At 45.4% G+C, this 25,629-nt stretch overlaps 1 protein-coding gene across 7 annotated transcripts in view; it reads left to right on the forward strand.

The window, feature by feature from the left end:
- The window catches only part of LOC307225260 (C-type lectin-like), a 47,205-nt gene that overhangs the window by 17,045 nt on the left and 4,531 nt on the right, over nt 1-25,629 (forward strand). For 2 of the 7 annotated variants that reach the window (XM_079993174.1, XM_079993173.1), the window contains exons 2-4: nt 21,532-21,589; nt 23,299-23,396; nt 24,219-24,365. In XM_079993174.1, coding sequence (XP_079849300.1) covers nt 21,532-21,589; nt 23,299-23,396; nt 24,219-24,365 — 303 coding nt within the window. Of the gene's footprint in view, nt 1-21,526; nt 21,590-22,215; nt 22,315-22,345; nt 22,445-23,298; nt 23,397-24,218; nt 24,366-25,629 lie in introns of those variants that run through there. The other 5 variants (XM_079993176.1, XM_079993175.1, XM_079993177.1 and 2 more) reach the window with 4 other exon arrangements.

Consider the following 25,629-nt stretch of genomic DNA (forward strand, 5'->3'; position numbering starts at 1 on the left):
TCTTTTGATCATTGCTCAGATACTTTCTTCCATAAGGAAATTTCTCCATGTACCAGAAGGCATAAAACAACTTCACGGTCAGGTGACCAGTTTCTTGGAATAAGCCAAAGAAACACGCATTTAATAAACTAGCAGCCTGCAACAAGACAGACTGTCTTGGCAGTAGCCTTAAAAAACACCACAACCTGCCTATTAGGTTTAATGGAAATATTTCTGATTTTAGTAATGCAGAGAACGTTCATGGTAATCTTCTGAGGCTGTTGGAAGAACCAGCATATTCACCAATGGTGGTAAATGGTGGTGGTGACAGAAAGGTTGTGTGAAAGCTTCTTACTGCTCAGCACAAAATACTGTATTTTTCGCTCCATAGGGCGCACCGGCCCATAGGACGCACCTAGTTTTTTTTAGGGAGGAAATAAAGAAAAAAAAATATTCCCCCGACCCCAGCCCCCAGAACAGGCAGCTCTCCACAAGCCTTGGGAGACCGGCGCGACTTCCCGCCGGGCTCCCAGGCTTGCAGATATCTGCCTGAAGCCCAAAGCAGGTCAGGGAACAGCGGGATGGTGCGCTGCACCTCCCCGCTGTCCCCTGAGCTTGTGGGGCTGGCGGCGGGGAGAAGCGCGCCTCCCTGCTGTGCCCCGAGCTTGTGGGGCTGGCTTCTCCTCGCCGCCAGCCTCCAAACCAGGTCGGGGAACCGAAGCCCGGGGCGCGCTGTGTAGCGCGCCCCAGGCTTCACGATGCAGGCTGCTATCCGCAAGTCTAGGGAGCCTGCCGGGAACTCCCGCGGGCTCCCAAGGCTTGCGGAGAGCTTCCTGAAGCCTGGAGAGCGAGAGGGGTCAGTGCGCACCGACCCCTCTCGCTCTCCAAGCTTCAGTGAAAGCCTGCATTTGCCCCATAGGACGCACACACATTTCCCCTTCATTTTGGGAGGGGGAAAAGTGCATCCTATAGGGCGAAAAATACGGTAGACTGTAGAAGTGGACCCAAGGTCCTCAGTCTTTTTTTCGGTTCCACCACCGAAACTTTCCATCTTTTTCTTAAAGCCAAATGCCCCAATGCAAAGTACAGGCTCCCCAAGAGTGCATCTGACAAGCAGAAGGGGTCTGAGGAAAGCAGGGTGAACATGGGTACTGATGGAATTGTAGAATTGTGGAATGGGAAAGTTCTCCAAAGGTCCTCTAGTCCAAACCCTTGCGACACAGAAATCGCAACTGAAGCATCCATGAGAGGTGGCCATCCAAGCTCTGTTTAAAAAGCTCAAAGGAACCAGAGTCCACCAGGGAGTCTGTTCCTTTGCCAAACAGCTCTTACCGCCAGAAGGTTCTTCCTAATCTTGAGTCAGAATCTCCTTTCTTATCATCTGAGTCTACTGGTTCAGGTCCTCCACTGCAGAGCAGCAGAAAGCAAGCTTGCTCCATCTTCCATGTGATTCGTGCTTCAGATTTGTGGAGATGGCTATCTCATTCAAAGCAAAGTGGTTTAGCTGTGTGCCGTTAGTTAACGTTTCCGGGAAGTTATTAGCCGAATCCTCTGGAGGATGGAGAAATAATATTTTTGAACAAGGAGTACAAGATGGGGTGATGGTTTGGGAGATTTTGTGTGCCTAATAGGAGTTATTGATGCAACACTGTAATACAAGGGTTACACAACTGGTGGCAGGTGATTCTTTCAGATTAGAGCATTTTCAAGAAATAGTAGAAGGTGACAGCAGTCACAAAATTAAAAGACGCCTGCTTCTTGGGAGAAAAGCGATGACAAACCTGGACAGCATCTTAAAAAGCAGAGACATCACCTTGCCAACAAAGGTCCCTATATAGTTAAAGCTCTGGTTTCCCCAGTAGTGATGTATGGAAGTGAGAGCTGGACCACAAAGAAGGCTGATCGCCGAACCATTGGTGCTTTTGAATTCTGGTGCTGGAGGAGACTCTTTTTTTAAAAAAATATAATTTTTATTGCATTTTCCATTATACGAATTCATTATATAAATTTTTTTCCACAAATTTCAGCTTTTTAGACTTCCATCAGCTTCTCTGCAAATCATCCATATTTTTACATACTTTACGCATTCTTTAAATTTAATATTGCCTTTTAGTATACCCTTACTATTCAGTTCCTTTTTAACAATACTCCTCTAACTCTCACAAAACCTCTTTAACTCCCACTAGCATTGTTTGTTCGTCACATATACTTTTCAGATATTCAGTAAATTTTCCCCAGTCCTCGATGAACTTGTGATCCCGTTGAAATCTAATCTTCCCAGTTAGTTTGTCCAACTCTGCATAGTCCATAAGTTTCATTCTCCATTCTTCAAGGGTCGGTAGTTCTTCCTGTTTCCATTTCTGGGCCATTAATATTCTTGCTGCCATAAGTGCATATTGGAAAAAAGTTTGTAGTCCCTTCTGTTTATTTCACTTCCTGTTATTCCTAACAGAAAGGCTTCTGGTTTCTTTACAAATGTATATTTCAACATGTATTTTTCAATTCATTTCAATTCATTATATATCATCTCCCAGAAACCCTTCACCTTCTTACATTCCCACCACATATGATAAAATGATCCTTCTTTTTCTTTACATTTCCAACACTTATTACATGTTTTGAACATTTTTGCTAACTTAACTGGTGTAATATACCATCTATATACCATCTTCACGATATTCTCCTTTAACGCAGTACATGCTGTAAATTTTATATTTTCATTCCATACTTTTTCCCAATCCTCCAATTGTATATTATATCCAAAGTCTCTGGCCCAGTATATCATAACCGACTTTACTTCCTCATCCATCGTATGCCATTTCAACAACATTTTGTACATTTTTGACAATATCTTATAATCATTATTTATTATCTCTATTTGAAATTTTGATTCCTTTTCTGCATATCCACTCCCTTTAAAATCTTTTTTGAACATTTCATTTACCTGAAAATAATGCAACCAATCAAACACATATTCTTTTACTTGTTCATATGGCTTCATTTTCCATTTTCCTCCTTCTTTAATTATTAATTCACCATATGTGATCCAATTCCCTCTCATACTAATTTTCTTTACACTCATAACCTCTAATGGAGACAACCAGTGTGGAACTTTTGGTTCTAATAGGTTTTTATACCTATCCCATATTTCTATTAAAGATCTCCGGAAGATATGGTTCTCAAAACCTTTATGACTTTTCTTCTTCTCCAACCATATATACGCGTGCCATCCAAGTCTGTTATCAAATCCTTCTAAATCTAACAATTTGTTGTTTTTTATTTTTATCCATTCCTTTAACCAACAGAGACAAGACGCTTCGTAGTATAATTTCAAGTCTGGCAGGGCAAAGCCTCCTCTTTCCTTCGCATCTGTTAATAACTTAAATTGTATTCTTGGCTTTTTACCCTGCCAGATATATCTTGAAATTACTCTTTGCCAATCTTTAAAAATCGTTGTTCCTTTAATTATTGGAATCATTTGAAATAAAAATAACATCTTTGGAAGTACACTCATCTTGATCATTGAAATTCTACCCCAAAAGGAGAGTTTCATCCTTCCCCACACCTCCAGATCTTTTTTAATTCCATTCCATATAATTGTTTTGAAATAAATCAATATTTTTGGATGTTAACCATATTCCCAAATATTTTACTTTCTTTGCCACTTCAATCCGTTTTTTGTTGCATCGTTTCTATTACACTATGATGCATATTTTTTACAATTACCTTAGTTTTTTTCTTATTTAATATAAACCCAGCCACTTTACCAAATTGCTCAATCTCCTCCAACACCTCATTTAAACTTTTTAATGGATCTTCTATCGTTATTACCAGATCGTCTGCAAAGGCTTTAACTTTATATTCATTCTGACCTACTGTCACCCCTTTTATTAATTCATTTTGTCTAATTGAGCTCAAAAGGACTTCCAGGACCGTTATAAATAGCAATGGTGAAAGAGGACATCCCTGCCTTGTACCTTTCGATATCTTTACTTCTTCCGTAATTACATTGTTCACAATCAATTTTGCTTTCTGTTCTGTATAAATCACCCTTATTCCATTATAAAAATCATTCCCCACCTCCATATACTCTATTTTTTTCAGCATGAATTCCCATGATATATTATCAAAGGCCTTTTCTGCATCCACAAACATCAATATGGCTTGTTTCTCATTCCTGGCAGTCAGATACTCCAAAGTATTAATTATATTTCTAACATTATCCTTCATCTGTCTGCCTGGAAGAAAGCCTGCTTGATCTTCATGAATAATTTCTTGCAAAACCTTTTTCATTCTTTTTGCTAATATTCCTGAAAATTTTTTATAGTCTGTGTTCAACAATGAAATCGGCCTGTAGTTCTTTACTTGTGTTAAATCGGAATCTTGCTTAGGAATTAGTGAAATAAAGGCATCTTTCCAAGTTTCTGGAATATCTTTTTCCTTCAAGATGTTATTCATTACTTCTTTCAGTGGCGCTGTCAGGGTATGCCTCAATTCTTTATAATAACTTGACGTAAATCCATCTGGTCCCGGAGCCTTTCCTTTTTTTAATTCTTTTATGACCTCTATTATTTCCTCATTCTCAATTGGGGCGTTCAGTCTGTCTTTCTTTTCTGTCAGGATCTTTTGCACCTTTTTTTCTTTTAGATATCTTTCTATTTTCCTCATATTATTCTTTTCTCTATTTCTGTACAAATGACTATAAAAGTCCAAGAATCCTTTTCTGATGCCTTTCGGGTTTTCGATCTCTTCTCCATCCACAATAATTTTACTGATTGTGTTTTGTTCCTTTCTTTTCTTAATTTGCCTCACAAGCCATTTGCCTGACTTATTAGCGAACTCAAAGTTTCTTTGTCTTAACTTTTTAATGTTCCATTCCACCTCTTTGTTTATTATCATTGCAAATTGCGTTTGCAAAACTTTGATATTTTGTTTTATTTTTGAGTTGTTAGGTTTCTTGATTAATTTTTGTTCATTGTCCATTATTTGTTTTAAGATTTCCTTCTTGCCCTTCTCTCTGTGCTTATTTCTGATTGCGTTCTGTTGAATGAAGAATCCTCTCATTACCACCTTACTTGCATCCCAAACTGTACTCATCTTTGTACCTTTATTACAATTGTCCACAAAATATTCCATCAGCTTCTTTTGTGCATCCTGTAAAAATTTTTTGTCATCTAAGAGGTAGTCATTAATTCTCCATCTAAATGTTCTTTCTTCGTAGTCTTTAATCTCCAATTTTATTGGACTGTGATCTGAGATCACTCTTGGCTGGATTTCAGTTTGTAGAATTCTTGGAGTTAGTTTGTTTGAGACCCAAATTTGATCTATTCTTGACATTGACTGATTTGGTTCTGAATAAAATGTAAACTGTTTCTCTAGTGGATGTCTGAGTCTTCAAATATCAATTAAATTACAATTCTTCGTCATCGAAAAGAAAGTCGTAGGTAGTTTTCCTTCTTTGCTAACTTCTTTATCTCTTAACCTGTCCATTTCCATTGAAAGTACTCCATTCATGTCTCCAATTACTATAATTTTTTGATCCATGTATTCAAACAGTCTTTCTTCCAAATTTTTGTAAAAATCAGTCTTATTTCCATTAGGTGCATAGATCCCGACAATTATTAATTTTTCGCCTTGCCATTTGATCTGGACAGCAATAATTCTTCCTTCTTCATCCTTAAAAATTTGCTGGGCTTCAATTTTGTTTCTTACATAATACAACCCCTCTCTTTTCCCCTTTGTCAGAAGATATGAATTCATTTCCTAATCTTTTATTAATCAACATTTTCCTGTGTTCTTGCCGCATGTGTCTCTTGCAAACAAATAATGTCCAAATTTTTCCTTTTTAAATATTGTTCAATTTTATTTCGTTTTTTCCTGTCATTCATTCCATTAATATTCCAATTCCATAATTTCAGCGCCATAGTGAACTCCTAACTAAATTAATTTAAATTATTATTTTTTATAATCTGTCAACTTCTTGTTCTTCTTCTTGTTGTTGTTCCTCGTCCGTCTTTTCCTCGTTCTCCTCCTCCTTCTCTTCCAAATGCTTCCCCCCTAGGGGATCTACTCCAACTGCTCCTTTTACTTCTTCCTCTTCTTCTGTTAATTCCTTGTATCTTCTCTGAAATTTACCCACTTCCTCAGGGCTAGTAAGTTTGTGCTTTTTGCTTTTATAAAAAAAGGAAATCCCCTGCAGAAATTCCCATTTAAATTAAATCTTGTTCTTCTTAAGAATTTGCAGCAGTGGTTTATATGGGTCTCTTCGTTTCAACAATCTAATTGGGATGTCTTTAAAAATGATTATATAGTTCCCATCAATATTTAGTCTTTTTTCCTCTATTTTTGTGAAGTATCAAATTTCTCATTTCTCTATCTTTAAAAGTAATTAGGCAATCTCCTGGAACTTTCATTGACTTTGTTGTCCTTACTCTCATCCTAAATGCATTTTGCACTGTTCTCGCAACCTCTTCATTTTGTAACTCTAACCATTGTGCTATCTCTGTTATTAATTTCTCTCTAATGTTCTCTCCTTGAACCTCAGACACAGCTCTCAGCCTGAGGTTCACTTCCCTCTGCCTCAATTCGTTCATGGCAATTGCATCCCATATCTCCTCCTGTGACTTGTTGATTTTCGATAGTCCCACTTTGATTTTCTCTTCCTCAGGCTTCACTTCCTTCATTTCAGTTCTTGTCTTCTTCATCCCTTCCTTTAGGGATTGTGTTCTTCTAGGTAGCTCTTTAATTTGACCTTTCAGCTCGTTTACTGTCTCATCAATTTTTTAATCCATTTTTCCAATTCTCGTATCCACTTGTTCTAATTTTTCTTCTAAGTTCTTTTCGCTTTGCCTGATTTCTGCAAACATTTTTAATATTTCTCCCTTGAAGTCTGATTCTTGTTTTGATCCTCTTCTATCTGCTGGTGTTCCCCCCTCTCCTCCTTTCTTCGGTTGATGAGACATTTCCACAAATATGCTTTAAACACTTCTCACATAATAATCCAAATTGAATTAATGAAAATAAATTCTCACCACCACTTACTACACAACCTTATATAAACCTTGCCCAAGGTATAAATATATCCAATTAACTTCAAGTTTGGTATTCAATATCTTTTTAAATTTGTAATTTAGTCCTTTATTAATTCTAATTTCAAATCTTCACTTTAATGTCCAATTATCTTCCACCCAGTTGGATCCTTATACTTAGAAAAAGTGAAAACTTAAAACCCAAACCAAATGAATATGTTCTTCTTGCCACCAATTAGGCTATTCCTTTTGAAATCTTAGTACTCCATTTATAATCAAAATTTTAATCCAGTTTTGTTCCAGCTGTGCTGCCAAAAAAAGTTTATTCTACTCCTAAAAATCAAAGTTTAAAGTTTAAAATCTTCTGCCACAAATTAGGCTATTCCTTTCGAAACCTTTATAATCAGGTTGTAATTCAAATTGTAATCCAGTTTAGATTTATAATCCAATTTAGTTTTATAATCCACTTTAGCCTCTTAATTATACCAAAGAAGATTTAAAAATTTAAAAAGTGGTCTCCACATAAAAAATAATATCCAAATGTTTATATCCAAATAAAGGGTAATATAATCTTTACACTTATATCCAAATGAAGAAGATCCAAGCAAATACTCCGCAAAAGCCCAGTAATGAGGAAAAGGGGGGAAAAAACCAGAAAAGCCCAACCCCTTCTGAAGGGTAAAAAAAATAAATACACCAAATCAAAGAGAGCAGGAAAAACAAGTGAGAAAAACAAGTTGCAATTTCTCTTCTGACCACCGGGGGCCCAGACTCAAAAAATTAAGCAAGGAATCTATAAGTCAAACTTTACTTAGAGTTTTTCTAAGAGAAAAAAACCCCAAAGGTAGCAGTGGCCAATGAAAAAATGAAATAAGTCCATCTAAATAATAACCCCCCCAAAAAAGGATATGCAGAAATACCCAAAATAAATCGAAAAAATATCCTTTTCACGATTGTCTCAGTCTGTAAAAAGAAACAATGGAGTCGGAAGCTCTTCTTCTGTTGCGCAGTTTTTTAAAAAGTGAAACTGGAAACATTTTCCCTTCTCTTTTCTCTCACAGTTACAAAGAGGACCTTCAAATTCCAATTTTAGTCCCTCTGTCCCCCCTTTTAACTTTGCTCCTCCTTAAGTTATTCAGTATCCTCTTTAAAAGTTATTTCTTTGTCAGTCAAACGGGGGGAAAAAACAATAGCTGCTAGCGGCAACTCACTTCCCTTTCTCCAGCTTTGCTTGTATGATGCGTCTAAGCTGATTGCAGATGACGGCTGACCTCCATATTTATTTATTTCATATCCGAATCCTTCTTGATGTTGCAATCCGCTTTTTAAATCAATTTGGGGTCGAATTCCTTGCGTTTGAGAAATAAGTGCTTCCCCTACAAGCTCGGGGCTTCGTTTTCCGGAGGTAGCTATGGCTTCCCTTCAGCCCGCTTCTCCCCCCCCCCCCACCGCACTCTTCGCTCCTACCGGGAGTTACCTGGCGGCCAGGTGGTCTGTGTTTTCGGCTTCCGTGGGAACCTGAGTATCTGGACACCCTCCAGGTACTATTTCTGGGGGCCACTGCGCCCTGTGGTACCCCTAACTCCTCCAAAAAACCCCGGGATTCTTCACTGGGAAAAATCCCCGCTTGCGATGGGATCGCGCTCAACCGGAAGTCCTGGTGCTGGAGGAGACTCTTGAGAGTCCCATGGACTGCAAGAAGATCAAACCTCTCCATTCTGAAGGAAATCAGCCCTGAGTGCTCACTGGAAGGACAGATTGTGAAGCTGAGGCTCCAATACTTTGGCCACCTCATGAGAAGAGAAGACTCCCTGGAAAAGACCCTGATGTTGGGAAAGATGGAGGGCGCAAGGAGAAGGGGACGACAGAGGATGAGATGGCTGGATAGTGTTCTCAAAGCCACCAGCATGAGTTTGACCAAACTGCGGGAGGCAGTGGAAGACAGGAGTGCCTGGCGTGCTCTGGTCCATGGGGTCATGAAGAGTCGGACACGACTAAACAATAACAACAACAAACTAATAAGAACTCATCCGCTCCTCTCATTCATGCTCACCAGATGGGCAGACTCACTAAAAGAGGTGATCAATCTCTTTTAAGAGTCTTCATTCGGCCTCCTGTTCAGTAGGATAGCAATGCGCTGTGCCAGGGATTTTTCAGCCTTTATATAGTTTCACTATGTATAAGTCTTAGCATAGCTTTCGTCACGCTGATTCCTCATATTATCTTTGTGAATAGTCCTTTGTCTCAGCATGTCCTTTGTGAACAGTTATTTGTCTCAACATGTCCTCAACTCATCCAAACATCTGGTACATCCTGCTTATCCATCCTGTTTTGTACATTCCATTAGCTGGTTCAACAGTCCCTCTTTCTTTATCTTCAGCATCAAACAATCTCTTTATCTTCAGAGTCACATACCATCTGGTTTTACTCACACTCAAAACATACATATCTCTATTCATACTCTAAGACACTCATAGGCCTCACACAAGTAGGCCACCCAAAATAACCCACAAGTTTAATTTCTCAGGTGCACTCTCAATATAAAACAACTGTATGAAAATAAATGAATTGGATTGCTGTATGGATCAGGGACTGGATAAAACTGGAAAAGGAAGAAGCATTGGACTTAGAAGGTCACAATAACAATTTTGGATGGCATGCCTATTTATGGCATGGGAAAGGAAGAGTGCGTAAAGGATTCTACAATCATATAATTAAAGGTAAAGGTAAAGGTACCCCTGCCCGTACGGGCCAGTCTTGACAGACTCTGGGGTTGTGCGCCCATCTCACTTAAGAGGCCAGGGGCCAGCGCTGTCCGGAGACACTTCCGGGTCACGTGGCCAGCGTGACATCGCTGCTCTGGCCAGAGCCAGAGCCGCACACGGAAACGCCGTTTACCTTCCCGCTGGTAAGCGGTCCCTATTTATCTACTTGCACCCGGAGGTGCTTTCGAACTGCTAGGTTGGCAGGCGCTGGGACCGAGCAGCGGGAGCGCACCCCGCCGCAGGGATTCGAACCGCCGACCTTTCGATTGGCAAGTCCTAGGCACTGAGGCTTTAACCCACAGCGCCACCTGCGTCCCCTTAATCATATAATTAGGAAATCATTAATGAGGGTTTGGGATGTGGGTGGAGCTTTGGGTTAAACCACAGAGCCTAGGACTTGCCAATCAGAAGATCAGCGGTTCGAATCCCCGCGACAGGGTGAGCTCCCGTTGCTCGGTCCCTGCTCCTGCCAACCTAGCAGTTTGAAAGCACAAAAGTGCAAGTAGATAAATAGGTACCGCTCCGACGGGAAGGTAAACGGTGTTTCCGTGCGCTGCTCTGGTTCACCAGAAGCAGCTTAGTCATGCTGGCCACATGACCCGGAAGCTGTACGCCGGCTCCCTCGGCCAATAAAGCAAGATGAGCACCACAACCCCAGAGTTGGCCACGACTGGACGTAATGGTCAGGGGTCCCTTTACCTTTACCTTTACCTTTACCTTTACCTTTACCTTTACCTTTACCTTTACCTTTACCTTTACCTTTACCTTTACCTTTACCTTTACCTTATGAGGGTTTGGGAGAGATATAAAGATTTGATAGAACCAAAGACACCTTGGTGGTTCTCACCAATTGAAGCTTTATTGCTCAAACCACTTGGCAAGAAAGGGAAGTGGCTTACATACAGTGATTTATTAAAAGATCAAGAAGGGAAAATGAAATTAAAAGAATATGAGGTAATAAAAGACCATTTTCAGAGTTGGCTACATTATTTATTTTTTTAAAATAATTTTTATTAACAGGCCAATCACATCACATTATTCAAATCACATTAGTTCCAAATTATACAGCCAAATCTTAATTTTTTTTGAGGGTACCCATACATCAAGCGCCGCACGAGTCCAAAATTCCGGATAACTCCAGGCATCACATATTTTACTGCTTTAATTAGACAGTTCTATCCAGTTCGATCCGGATAGTCCTTTATTACTTTGTTTCTAATCTTGTTGTTATCATATATTCCTTTCTTTGCGATCTCTGATGATTCTCACAAGTAGACTGAAAACTGGCGTCTCTGTGTGGGTTCTGTACTCTTCACAAACTATCTCGTTCAGGGACAGCCTCTGTTCAACGCTTCCATAAACAAAGTTAACCTTCGGTCTGTCCTTTATTTTTTCCTCAGGCTGGCCAAATAAATCAGACAAATCAGGGGGCTCTGTCAGGTCAAACTTGCATTCCAGCACTCCTTCTCTTTCGAACAATCCTGATTCTCCTCCCCCCTGTCCTTCTTTCTCTGGCAAGCCTGTCTTGGTGAGACGCCATTTTTTAACTGCGTCATAAAAAATTTCCTCTTTCTCACCGTTCACCAGTCTTCTCTCCTGTTGTAATCCTTCCCCACACAGTTCTTAAAATCCTGCTTATGATTAATAAAAACACGACTGTCAGGGCTGCCCTAGGTCCCAGCTCACAAAGGACCAACGCCAGCCCGTTGTTATTTACAAAAGTCTTTATTGAAACGCAGTTTCGATTTCAAAGCCGCGGCGTGCAGCCCTACGTCTTAAACCCTAGGCCGCTGAAGCTCCGTTTGAATCTCCACCCCCCAGACACCAGTTTAAGACTCTAGCCTTGCTCCACCTCCTCCTCTGCTCTTTCCTCCTCTGGGTCCGCCTGTCCGCTGGGGTGTTGCCCTTTCTGGACTCTTCTGATGCTGAGTCCCCGGATTCTTCCCCCTCCCTCCGGCGGGCTTTAGGACCTGGTTCCCAATCCGTGCTTCCTGCTGTCCCGCGCGCCTGTACATTTGAACTTGGCGCGCGCGCCCAGCCAGCAACCTTCCTCCTGACCGTTACACTGCTCCTGTCACTGCTTCCCCCTTCGGGGGGGCTAGCTGGATCTGACTTCCCCTCCGTTCCCTCACTCTGCGATGGAGGCGTGGCCAGCTCTGACTCATCTTCTCTCCCTGCTGGAGGAGACGCTGGCCCTGATTCATGGGACTCTTCCCCCCCACTCCGCTCTGGTGGGGGAACTGGTCCTGATCTCCCGCTGCTGCTTTGGGAGTTCCCACTGGCCCCTTGCTTCTGGTGTGTCCCCCCTGGGACCCCCTTGCCCTGGCCATCGGCGCCCCCCTCTGGGAATCTTCTGAATCGCTGGAGAAGCTCATGGAATCTTCGGGCCACTGTCATACTCCCCTACGCTGCCCTCAGATTCTTCCCCTTCGCTCTCCGTTTCCTCTCTCCCCTGTGTCTCTGCTCCTGAACCCCTGACATCCATCCCCCCCTCGAAGCCCCCCCTTCCCCCCTCCCCCTCTTCGGGTGTGGGTTCCGGGTGCTCCAGTGCTGTGGGGGTGAGTGCGGGATACAGTCCTTCCCCCCTGGTGTGCAGCTGGCCGGCTGGGTCCATAATGGGCACGTCGACGTCGATCTCCTCTGCTTCCATCTCCCTGCAGCTGTGCTCGAACCCAAGATCCACCCCCAACACGTCCATGTCCGTCTCCCCCCCCCCGTTGCCCCGGGGGATGCTCCCTGCAAAGGCCCCTTTAGCAGTTCCCTGCTCCATCCCACCTCCGGTTGATCGTCCCACCAATACAAGCGGTCCGTGACAGACTACGAGAGTGATCCCTCCGGGGAGCGTGTGTCGGGTGCTGGTTCCTCATCTGATGAGAACCCCTGGAACGTGCTGGCTGAAAGTGTGGGTGTGAAAAGATATTCGTCAAAATAATCTGCTGGCATGGGTCTGTGTGGGAAGAGTGCGTGAAACTCGTCTTTGAGGTAGTGCTCCTCCACGGCATAGTACGGTACCCACCTGTTGGCGCTGGCCGGGGTACCTTCCCTGGCAAGGAGATATTCCACCCCCTCTTCCCCCCACCTCGAGTCCAAAATCTCCGTGACCTCGTTGAGTGGCGCCGCTCTCGGGGACACCCCCCCTGTTGGCGATTTGCGGGGTGGGTCTGGTGCGTTCCCTGGCGCCTGAAACCTGTGGGGTTCCTTGTAGGGTGTGAGCACTGATCTATGAAAGACCGGGTGCATTCTGGAGCCCTCCGGGAGTGTCAACCGGAAGGCTACCGGATTGATTTGTGCCTCAACTTGGTAAGGCCCTAGCTGCTTGTGTCTGAGCTTCTTCTTAGCTAACGTCCTGGCCGGCACTGCCTGGGCTGCTAACCAGACCCAGTCCCCCACCTGGATGTCTTCCCCGACTCTCCTGTGCCTGTCTCCCTGCACTTTGTATGCGTGTTTTGCTAGTTCTAAGTGCCTTCGGAGCTGCTCGTGTACCTCCCTTAATTCCGCTGCCCAGGCCTCTGCTCCCTGTGTCTCTCCCTCCCCCACTTTCTCTAATCCCGGGAAGGTTCTGGGATGCCGCCCATTGTTGGCGAAGAACGGTGTCACCCCCGTGGACACGTGCTTCGTGTTGTTGTAGGCAAACTCGGCCAGCGGTAGGTAGTCCACCCAGGTCGAGGGCTGCTGATTCGCGTAGCATCGCAGGTACTGCTGCATGATGGCGTTGACCCTCTCCGCTTGTCCGTTGGTCTGCGGGTGTCGTGCCGACGCTAAGTTGATCTTGACGTTCAGGATGCCCAGCAGCTTCTGCCAGAAGCTCGAGATGACTTGGCGACCCCGGTCGGACAGGATGGACCGCGGTAAGCCGTGAACCTTGAACACGTGGTCTATGAACAGCTTGGCTGTCTGTTCCGCTGTGGCCACCTTCGCGCAAGGAATGAAGTGCGCCATCTTGGTGAACAGGTCTATGACCACAAGTACCGCTGTTTTGCCTCGCGAGCTGGGCAGATCTGTGACAAAGTCCAGGGCCACTTTCTCCCACGGTTCAAGCTGTAGCGGTTCCAGCAGCCCCGTTGGCAACCTGTGTACTGGCTTGGCCCTTTGGCATGTGTCACACCTAGTGACGTAATCCGCAACTTCTCCTCTCATCTTGGGCCACCAAAAGTCTCTGGCTACTAATTCCGCCGTCTTGTCCTTGCCGAAGTGCCCGGCGCTGGGCGCGGAGGTCGTCTCCCGGCACGTAGAGGGCCCCTTTGCGGAGGAGCAGTCCGTCGCGTATCTGGAACTCGTCGTCCTTCGCTGTGCCTCTTCGCACCTCCTCCATCTTGGATTGTGCGAACGAATCTGTCTGCAGTGCGCGACGTACTGCGTCCAGATCCACTGTAGCTGAAGCGCACGCCCACACTTTCGGTGCAAAAATGTGTTTGGCTGCCACCGGTGCCGCTTCCTCAAGATACTGCGGCTTCCTGGATAGTGCATCCGCCATGACGTTGTTGTCTCCCGGGATGTATTCTATCCGGAAGTCGAAATCCACAAAGAACTCCGCCCATCGGATGTGTCTCTGGTTCAGGAACCGCGCCGTGCGCCAGTACTCCAGGTTCTTGTGGTCCGTGCGGACCTGCACCGTGTGTTTGGCTCCGATGAGGAAGTGCCGCCACGCCTTGAAGGCTGCATGGATGGCCAGCAACTTCCTGTCCCAGATGGTGTAATTCTGTTCCGACTTGCTGAGTTTCCTGGAGTAGAATGCGCACGGCCTCCAGTCCCCTTGCGGATCTTGCTGCAACAGGACTGCCCCCACTGCTCTGTCCGAGGCGTCCGTTTCCACCCTCATTGGTTTGCAGGGGTTGACGTGTAGCAGCTGTTCTTCGGACGCGAAGAGACGCTTGAGTCTCTGAAAGGACTGCTCCGCCTGGTCCGTCCAGATGAACTTCTTCTTCTTAGAGCTGAGGGTGTCCGTGATGGCCGCCATCTCCATCGCGAACCCCTTGATGAACTTGCGATAAAAGTTGGCGAAGCCGACAAACTTCTGGACCTCCTTCCGATTGCGCGGGCTCTTCCAGTCCAACACCGAGCGGACCTTGGTGCTATCCATGGCGAGTCCCTTGTCGGACAGCTTGTAGCCCAGGAAATCCACCTCCGTCATGTCGAACTGGCACTTCTCCAGTTTGGCGTAAAGTCTGTGCTCCCGTAGCCTCTGCAGGACCTCCTTGACGTCTCTCTCGTGAGCCTCCTGCGATTCTGAGAAGATCAGGATGTTGTCTAGGAAGCAGACGCACTTCTTGTAGAGGAGTCCCGCTAGCACGTGGTGCATGAAGGCTTGAAAACAATGGGAGCCATTTTGCAAACCAAATGGCATAACCCTGTATTCATAGGTGCCCAAAGGCGTAAACATGGCTGTCTTCCACTCATCGCCCTCCCGCATGCGTATAAGGTTGTACGCACCTCGAAGATCCAGCTTGGTGAAGATGCGTCCCTTCCTCACCGTCGCGAGCAGGTCGTCGATCTTGGGCATGGGGAATGCCGTGGGCTTTGTCCTGGAATTGATGATCCGGTAATCAACTATCAGCCTCCGTTGGGGCGTGTCTTTCTTCTTCACGAAAAACACGGGACTGCCCCCCGCTGCTTTGGATTCTTGGATGAATCCCCGCTTCAAGTTGTGATCTATGAACTCCCTGAGTTCTTGCAGTTCATCTTCAGACATGGAATACAGTTTCCCAGTCGGCAGCATCGCCCCCGGCAGGAGGTCAATCTTGCAGTCATAGGGCCTGTGGGGAGGCAGCTTGTCCGCTTCCTTCTCGCAGAAGACCTCCAAAAACGCCTTGTACTTGTTGGGTACCGCTTGCAGCATGCCTAAGTGTAGCTGCGGTTCATCCTCTTGCCCCTCCTCTTCCTGGCTAGTCAGGATGCAGTGTTCTGCGCAGTATGAGGAGCCGAAGGTCAATTGACGCTGGTACCATGCTAATGCCGGGCTGTCCTGTGCAGCCAACTCATGCCCAGTACTATGGGCGTGTCTGACAGGTGAGTGACGTTGAAGCTGATGACTTCGCGGTGATTTCCAATTCGCATCACCATTGGGGGTGTTTGCTGTACCACCTGTCCTCCCAGTAGCTCTCTTCCATCGACCGTGACGACATTTAGGGGCATCGTGGCTGGTAGAAGTGCTATGCGATGTTGCTTGATGAAATCCACTCCTATAAAGTCTGCATTACTACCACAGTCAATGGTAATAGGGACTTCCATGGTGAATCCATTGGGTAGCTGGAGCGATGCGGTGAGTTGCACCACTGGTTTGGGTGGGAGGGGGTCTGTGGGCTGTAAAATCTCTGGGGACTGCTTCACTGACTCGCCTGGCTGGGCCCCAGTGCCTCTGCCTCCAACCAGGCTTCGTCGTTTCCCTGTAGCTGTTCCCCCTGCTGAACTGCTCCCCTTACTGTTGCTGAGGCTGCAGTTTGCCTCTGGAGCCTCTGGGGACACTCTTTGGCCATGTGCTGTGTACTGTTGCAGATGTAACACTTCCTGCTCCCTCTAGGAGTCTTCGCCTTGACTGCTCCTGGTGTTTGGGCTCTGGTTGCTGTCTGAGCCCTGGCACCACCTATCTCCATTGGCTGTTCTCCCCCTCCCAGTGGAGGCGTGGACTGGGCGCGCGCTGTTTCTCTGGGTAGGAAGGGAGTCGTTCTGGCTGGTGTGCGTGTTATACGTCCCTCATCCCTGCTCCAAGGACGTTCTTCCAGACGCACCCCGATTGCCAGCGCTCTTTGCACGACTTCTGTGGTGCTGTTAGGTCTCTCCCCTCTCGCCAGTTCGTCTTTCACAGCCCCATTCAACCCCTCCCAGAACAGATCTCTGACGGCAGCGGAGTCCTTTTCCCAGCCCAGCACATTTACTAAAGCAAAGAAGCGGGAGTGATATTGTCTCACAGTGGCTTTGCCCTGCTTCAAACCATGCATTTCCCTTCTGGCAACATCCACATCAACTGTTGATTTAAAACAAGCGTCCATAGCCTTGATAAAAGCGGTTGAATCTTTGAGGGCGGGGTCATTTTCGCGCCATAAATTGCGCAGCCACGATTTAGCCTCCCCATGCAGGTGAGTTATTATGAACCCCACTTTCTCCTCCTCATCTCTAAAGTCTTTCTGAAGCAAATTGTTTTTTTTTTAAAATAATTTTTATTGCATTTTTCACAAAAAAGAACAAAAAAGCGAATTTTCACAAACATTACAAAAAGAAGAATTTTCACAAACATTACAAAAGAAAAAGAAAACATAGACAAAAAAAGAAGAGAAAAAAGGAGATTTTAACATAAAAAAAAACTCACTTTCCAATTATAACCTTCAAAACCTTATTTTCCTTACTTCCACCCACCTCCCGATCTTGTATTCTATGTAATAATTAGTTCAGCAAGCTCAATCTTTGTTCATTTTGATTCTTGATCCCTCCCTTTGTGCTTTTCCGAAGCAAATTGAGCGCGTAAACTATGTCTGCTCTGAAGTTAGGATACTGCTGCAGGTTCCCGTCAAAATGGGATACGATGCTGCCCCCCCTCTTCCCGAGGCCAACTCCCTCTGGCTTAGGTCCTGGCAGTCCTTCCTTGCCCAAACATTCCCACCTGTTCTGCAGATCCTGGCAGAGCGCTAGTGCTTCTTCCTCCCTCTTCTTGGATGCTGCTACTTCGGAGTAAAGCGCTGTGACCGCTTCTGTCAGCTCTTTCACCTGGTCCTCCGTAGTCATCTTTGCTGATCTTCGTGAGCTCGCAAAACACGAAGTTTTGCCCCTCGCTGTGCCAACTCACGCTGCGAAGGTTTCGTGGAGACGGAGCTTACTGTCAGGGCTGCCCTAGGTCCCAGCTCACAAAGGACCAACGCCAGCCCGTTGTTATTTACAAAAGTCTTTATTGAAACGCAGTTTCGATTTCAAAGCCGCGGCGTGCAGCCCTATGTCTTAAACCCTACACCGCTGAAGCTCCGTCTGAATCTCCACCCCCCAGACACCAGTTTAAGACTCTAGCCTTGCTCCACCTCCTCCTCTGCTCTTTCCTCCTCTGGGTCCGCCTGTCCGCTGGGGTGTTGCCCTTTCTGGACTCTTCTGATGCTGAGTCCCCGGATTCTTCCCCCTCCCTCCGGCAGGCTTTAGGACCTGGTTCCCAATCCGTGCTTCCTGCTGTCCCGCGCGCCTGTACATTTGAACTTGGCGCGCGCGCCCAGCCAGCAACCTTCCTCCTGACCGTTACACTGCTCCTGTCACTGCTTCCCCCTTCGGGGGGGCTAGCTGGACCTGACTTCCCCTCCGTTCCCTCACTCTGCGATGGAGGCGTGGCCAGCTCTGACTCTTCTTCTCTCCCTACTGCAGGAGGCGCTGGCCCTGATTCATGGGACTCTTCCCCCCCACTCCGCTCTGGTGGGGGAACTGGTCCTGATCTCCCGCTGCTGCTTTGGGAGTTCCCGCTGGCCCCTTGCTTCTGGTGTGTCCCCCCTGGGACCCCCCTTGCCCTGGCCATCGGCGCCCCCCTCTGGGAATCTTCTGAATCGCTGGAGAAGCTCATGGAATCTCTCGGGCCACTGTCATACTCCCCTACGCTGCCCTCAGATTCTTCCCCTTCGCTCTCCGTTTCCTCTCTCCCCTGTGTCTCTGCTCCTGAACCCCTGACAGTCACGATCTTATTTCTTTCTGGGGTGAAGGGTTATTAATATCACATTGTGTAAAGAAAAAAAGGGTTTTTTCCTCCACCCCCCCTCCATTTCAAACATACAATCTCCTAGTGGTGATTCAGCAGAAGATTTACTTATCCATCCGTCACTCCCGGTCACAGAGATCCATTAATCAGCAGCCTTATCTGTCGAGCTTTACTTGATGTATGTGCTTCAGCTTCCTTTCCAATCATATGTTTCCAATTATAATTCCGAGCTGAAGCAACCAGCACGCGCTAATTGGAATCGGCGTCATGAAGAGCTGACTTCACCGAGGGCTCGTGCCAAGTGTTTGGCACCCCCATCTCTTGGATCAGGGGGTGCATTGTGAACACCGCTGACAAGGCAGAATCCCCCCACATCCTGGGGGGTAGGGAAGGCTGCATACTTCCCATAGCAGCCCCTTAATTACCTCGTATGGGTCAGAGAGATGTTATTGTCGGCTATCTTCCAACGCGCCACCTGGTGGCCCTCCTGAGTTGGATACATTATAGGCCACTACATGAAATGTATAAAGAAGACAAGAAGAAAGGATTTAGTTATACCACTTCCAGATTTCAAAAGGAAGACATAGAAGGGAAGGAGAAGCTGCTGAAGGGTGCATATAGTATTCTTCTAGAATGGGAAACAAAAGATGAGAGGTGAAATCGGTCATGATCAAATGGGCACAAGATATAGGCCATAACATACAATTTGAAGACTGGGAAAAACTGTGGAAAACAGACTTAAAATTTACAAATTGCTCTCTTTCGAAAGAAAATTATATGAAAATGATGTATAGATGGTACATAATGCCAGTACAGATAGCAAAAATGGATTGCTGACTTTCTGAATTAGATAAACACACGCCAATAAATGAGAATTTTGACAGAATGCAGAGTAAGATTTGCAGCCTTCTCTAGATTCAGATCCAGTCTTTGGCCTTCATTCAGCCCAGTGTTGCCTCTAAGCAGCTGCCTAAAACCTCAGTGGCCGGTCTTGATTCAGATTCATTTCATGGACAATTACTGGCCCAAAGTCACCCATTGAGCTTCATGGCTGAGTGGTGAGTTGAAACATGGGCTCTCCCAGACCCTAGTCCAATTGTTTCTCCATTATTTTCTAATATTATATTTCCTGCAATTTCTGCTGCCTGGACGGCTGCTCATCCATAGAGCTTTCAAAGGAAAGTGGTCTGGGTGTGCTTTTGGGTTGAGTGCATCTGTCCGATTATTACAAACTCATAATGAATATGACACCCCCATACTCCCCACAATATTATCTATAAATCCTCTGAAACGATCGCAAACAGGAGAAGTTAAAGTGGCCATGATTTTCAGCAACTGAAGGAGAGAACGACAGACAGACAAGTGAGTAGCTTTCCTAGATTGCTATTTTTTTGCCCAGTCCTTGGAGAGGTGTTCAGTGGCACCAGATTCTCACAGCAGTTTTGAAGTGGAACTAAAGGGTTGTTGTTGTTTTTTAAAAAAAGATAAATGACCCCTGGACGGTTAAGTCCAGTCAAGGGTGACTATGGGGTTGCGGCGCTCATATCACTTTCAGGCCGAGGAAGCCAATGTTTGTTCACAGACAGCGTTCTGGGTCATGTGGCCAGCAGGACTAAGCCGCTTCTGGTGCAATGGTACACTGTGACGGAAACTGGAACGCACAGGAACGCCGTTTACCTTCCCGCCACAGCAGTACCTATTTATCTACTTGCACTGGCATGCTTTCGAACTGCTAGGTTGGCAGGAGCTGGGACAGAGCTGTGGGGGATCACCCCGTCGTGGGGATTCGAACTGCCAACCTTCCGATTGGCAAGCCCAAGAGACTCAGGGGTTTAGATCACAGTGCCATTGCAGAGATGAAGCCAAAAGTTGGCAAATTTCAGAGCTGGGGAGGTGTTTCAGCTGGGGAGCGGGTGCATTCAACACAGTCACAAACATTAAATCTCAAACGTTGATGTTATATTTCATGGCAGAGAAATTAAGAGTCAATAAAACACACTCTTTTCAAATGAGAAAAGGAAAATCCCAAACTGTCATTGGAAAAGCAAACTTCTCTGGACCATCAATTAGATTTTTTTTAATCTAGGAGAGAGAGAGAGAGAGAGAGAGAGAGAGAGAGAGAGAGATGTACTGTATTAGGCGAGGTTTTTAAACAGAGATGATGATGATTATTATTATTATTATTTACAGCCCACCCATCTGGCTGGGTTTCCCCAGCCACTCTGGGCAGTTTCCAACAAGATATGAAAAATACAATGAACCACCAGACATTAAAAACTTCCCTAAACAGATTGGATCTGTCAGGAAATATTTAGCTGTGGTTTCTGTTTCGCAGGGAGTTGAGCTAGCTAGACGACCCTTGGAGTCCCGTTGCAACTCTAGAACACTATAATTCTTTGAATCCTATATTTCAACCACCTAAATTTCACCAGCCCTCTAGTTTAAGCTTACTACATGATCCCCACTGCCAACCCAGAGAGACATTCCAGGAATCAGGATCCTGGAGTCTCAGAAGCTAGTGATTTTTTTTTTGCTAGTGATCAATCTAGTATCCAGGGAATAAGATCCAGGAAAATCCAAACGGGAAACCGGTTTAGGTAACAATGAAAGAAAAACATTTTCAGAGGAAGAAGGGAGGTGGGGAGGAAACTAAAATATTTTGGGACAATGAGGATACCTTAAGGTCAACCTGAGCCCTGATATCCCAGCTTGAGAGAGCCAGCTTGGCAAAGTGGTTGGACTTGGACCTGTGAGATCAGGGTTTTTGAATCCCCACTCAGCCTGGAAGCTCATTGGGTGATCTCGGGCCAGTCACGCCTTCTCTGCCTAACCAACCTCTCAGGTTTGTTATGAGGGTGAAATGGGGAGATGAAGAACTATGAACAGCGTCTGGAGCTCCTCGGAGGAAAGAAAGTGGCATATAAAGCCAAAAAACAAAGAGGAATAAACTTGGCTACAACAGAGTCATGTCAGCTCCCAGGAAAACAAGTATTTTCTTATAGGGTGGGGAACTGGATACAAGATAGGAAACTTAGTCTACTGGAGAGCGAGTGTCTCTATGTATTCCTTTATCTTCTTCTTCTTCTCTCTGCAAGTACAGATGGGGCCAGTCGCTTCCTTCCTTTCCGAACTCCTGGTCATCACCTTTCTCCTGCAAGGTACATCCAAGCTGGACTCCTCAATTTCATTTTCAGATGAGGCAAGCCAAGATGAAACAGGATAGCTTGGCACTCAGGTGCAGCGGGGGTTCCTTCCTGCTGGTGTGCAGTGGTGGAGCCATCACTTAGTGGTGGAACATAGACTATGCATGGTAAAGGTCCTACGCTGGACCCACAATATCCCCAGTTAAAATGAGGATCAGGTGGCAGGTAATAGTAAAAACACTTCTCTCCCAGACACACCACAGACACAAGGTCTTCCCGTAACAAAGAAGTCCTTCTGGCTTTGTTTTCCCCAAATCACTTTTCTCATGGAGGAACAGACTATCAATGACTATCCAGGACCAGTAGAACATGTCCTGAGTACAATCTACTGGGGATCAAGCATGACAGAGTCCAATTGTCCTCATGCCCTTGAATGTGCATCTACCACATCCTTCAGGTGCTTCTTGACTCCTCTTCCCAAATTAGTCTTTGCCTGTATCTATAGCCGCTGCATTATAGTCATCACACCCTGTGTGATGTCACACAAAGAACTCCGCACACAGCGTTGAGCAAATCTGTATCTGAATTCTGACCTACTCTTCCCCACAAGAAGTTATATTTTATATACATGGCACGTCCACACTGGAGGAAAATGTGGAGGTCTCACCATTGATGTAGAGATGTCCACATGACGTTCTCCTCACCCCAGTGCTGTCCTGGACCTTCCCCTTTTAAATGCAGTGAGGAGAGGTCGATTCTTGGAAAATCAAGATAAGAACACCATCAACACCACCCTATGTGAAATGGAAAAGATTTGAGCCAACACTGTGGTGGGGTCCATATTTTGTTCCAATGTGGATAAGCCCATAGGTGAATTAGGTGTTACAGGATTGCAGTTTAAGGGGGTAAACCTATTGAATGCAGCTTGTATAGGATTGCATTTTCTGCTTTGCAATTAATCGTTCACTCAAGCAAGCAATTCAACACAAATAACTCAGTATAAATGTTTAAATATAGCCATCTTCAAATATCTAAAGGACTGACACAAGGAAGATGGAGCACACTTGTCTTCTGCCATTCCAGAGGGTGGGACTCGAACCAATGACAGGAGATTCCAACTAAACATCAGGGTTAACTTTCTGACAGCAAGAGCTGTTTGAGTAGGGTTGCCATATTTCAAACAGTGAAAATCCAGACAGAAAGTTGTTGAGCTGTTGTTGTTGCTGTTTGCCCCAAGTTGCTGAGCTTATTTTGCAAAATCACATAGATAATTTACATTTTTGAGCTATTTTTATGGAAAGCTTTGGGCAAAATCACATCGATAATTGATGTTTTTGAGCTATTTTTATGGAAAGCTGATGAAAACGACACTGCCAACATGGGTTGCCAAACGTCCAAATTCCCCCCCAAAATTTTGACAATTTTTGCCCGGACACTGCTACCAACTGCAGTGTTCCAGGAAATTCAGGTTGTATGACAACTCTGCATTCGACAGAGAAATGGATTCCCTCAGAAGCTGGTGGACTTTCCTTCATTGGAAGAGTTTGGTTGATGTTCTTCAGTTGTGATTCCTGCTTTGCAAAGTGTTGGACTATTGGGCACCTTCAAATTCTACAGTTCTATGATCCTATGATTCTAAGTGTAATTGAAATTCATTGATTGTATTTAAATTACAGTTAAGGGCATGACTTTGCTAACCCCCTCACCAAGACTGTCTCCTCTAGGAGGCGCAGAAGCAAGTCCCTGCCCAGAAAAATGGATGTTCTATGGTGGAGGTTGCTATGCATTATTTGAGAATCCCCTATCTTGGAATGATGCAGAGGTAAGAAGCTATTCTTGGAATATTGCAGTCTGTTCAACTACTAAAAAAATTCTCAAAGTACAGTGGTGCCCTGCAAGACGAACGCCTCGCAAGACGGAAAACCCGCTAGATGAAAGGGTTTTCCGTTTTGGAGGTGCTTCGCAAAACGAATTTCCCTATGGGCTTGCTTCGCAAGACGAAAATGTCTTTCGAGTTCCTGCGGGTTTTTTCCCCTCCCCCCCTTTTCCTAAGCCGCTAAGCTGCTTAACAGCTGATCGCTAAAAGCCGCTAAACCGCTAATAGCGCTAATCTGCTAAGCTGTCAATGGGCTTGCTTCGCAAGACGAAAAAATAGCTATACGAAGAGCCTCACGGAATGGATTAATTTCGTCTTGCGAGGCACCACTGTATTTTCCTAATAATCTTCTCAAGGAGTAATCATGACCCAATGCACTCAAAATTATAAAAGGAAGGTACGCATTTATGTGTCGTACACAGCATGGTGGTGGGAAGAGAAGGTCTATTTAAAAACTCAAACCACTAACTGGCAAAACGATCTCTTTCTATCTGATTTGTTATCAAATAAAATTCAGTGCTGATTCCATAGAGGCATAAGAGTCTATATCACACAAAGTAGACGTAAGGAAAGATGCCATTTCTAATTTTGCGATCTTTATGCTCAAGAATGTTTGAGCTCACCTGGAGCCCCAACCCTAACCCTAGATACTTTGTGGGGCTGATCCTGCCAACCCAAGCTGGCCACTGAAATTCATCCCCCTGGGGTGGGATGGAGTCAAAGAGGGCACCCTCTAGGGTGAAAACCTTAACTCTTTGTCTCTCTCAGGCAGATTGCCAAACACAGAAGCAAGGAGCACATCTGGCTTCCATCCTTGATGACCATGAGATGAAGACAATAGCAGCCTATATTCGTTTCAATCAAGAAAAAAATTCTGCGGTCTGGATTGGGCTGTTTGCCCACAAGGCGAGTCAGGTGTGTACAGGAAGCTTCTAGTTTTGTTTTGTTTTGTTTCTTCTTCCTCTCCATATTCTGTGCCCGAGGAAACTGCAGATCGAAAGCTTAGGAAGATGCCGTTGAACCAAGAAAGTGTGCCCTACGTTAGAAGAAGAGGCCATTGTGCCAGAATTTTTTTAATATTTGAAAAGTCACTGCCATGCAGTATGGAGAACAGTATCCCCATCACTTCTTCAACTAAATGGAGAGAAGCCTCTCTTACAGGACTGGCCCTTCCCTGAGGTGGGCTGAAGCAGTCATGGCAGAACCCCAAGAGGTGGCACTGCCGCGGTCACCCCACCCCACCTCTGTCAACAAAAGAGAAAAGGCGTTGGCAGCAGCGCCTGCTACTGGCAAAATCACGTGTGACCTTGTCAAAATCTTGCGAGAGCTTGCTGAAACCCGTCCTGCTGCTTCGCAGTCACTGCCACCCATGCCTGGTAAAGGAGGCTTTGGCAGCAATGGGGAGGGGCAGCACATTCCCATTTCTCCTCAGGCGGTGGAACAGGACGTGTCATTCCCTGCTCTTTGCTACTTGGGATAGGATCGAATTCCACAGAGGGAAGGAGAAGGTCCAAGGACAGTGAGGGAACAAAGGCCACTCCATCCTTCCTTATTGTATTTTAATATTCTGTTGGAAGGCTCCCCGAGTGGCTGGGGAATCCCAGCCAGATGGGCAGGGTATAAATAAATTATTATTATTATTATTATTATTATTATTATTATTATTATTATATGGAGAGGCAACTCTGCCATCACTGTTGAGGTGCTACAGCCTCTTAACTTCCTCCTTCCCAGTGCTCCTGTCATAAGAGCGACAGCTAAGTTCTTTTTGGATCAGAGTATTTTCAAGAGAGACAGAATGACACAGATCTCTTCAGAATACAACCCTTTATTGATTAACTGGTAAGAGCTAATAAGGACTCATTCACTCCTCTCATTCATACTCACCAGATGGTTGGACCCACTAAGAAAGGTGATCAGCCTTTCTTAAGAGTCTGTTGGGTGGCTTTCCTCTGCAGTCGGACAGCCAATGCACCTTGCCAGAGCTTTGCAGCTTCTTAAATAGTCTCCTCTCTCATAGGTATCAATGTTCCCTTTCTTACGCTGGTCCCTCATGATGTCCTCATGAAGAGTCTCCCACAGTCTGGCTTCTGTCATGCTGCCATGCTGTCTCCATGAATAGCTTGCTTGTTTCAACATGTCTTCAGTTTGTCCTCTAATTCACCCAGACATTTGGTAC

This window comes from Podarcis cretensis, assembly GCF_951804945.1.
Source record: "Podarcis cretensis genome assembly, chromosome: 10".
Taxonomy (NCBI): Eukaryota; Metazoa; Chordata; class Lepidosauria; order Squamata; family Lacertidae; genus Podarcis; species Podarcis cretensis.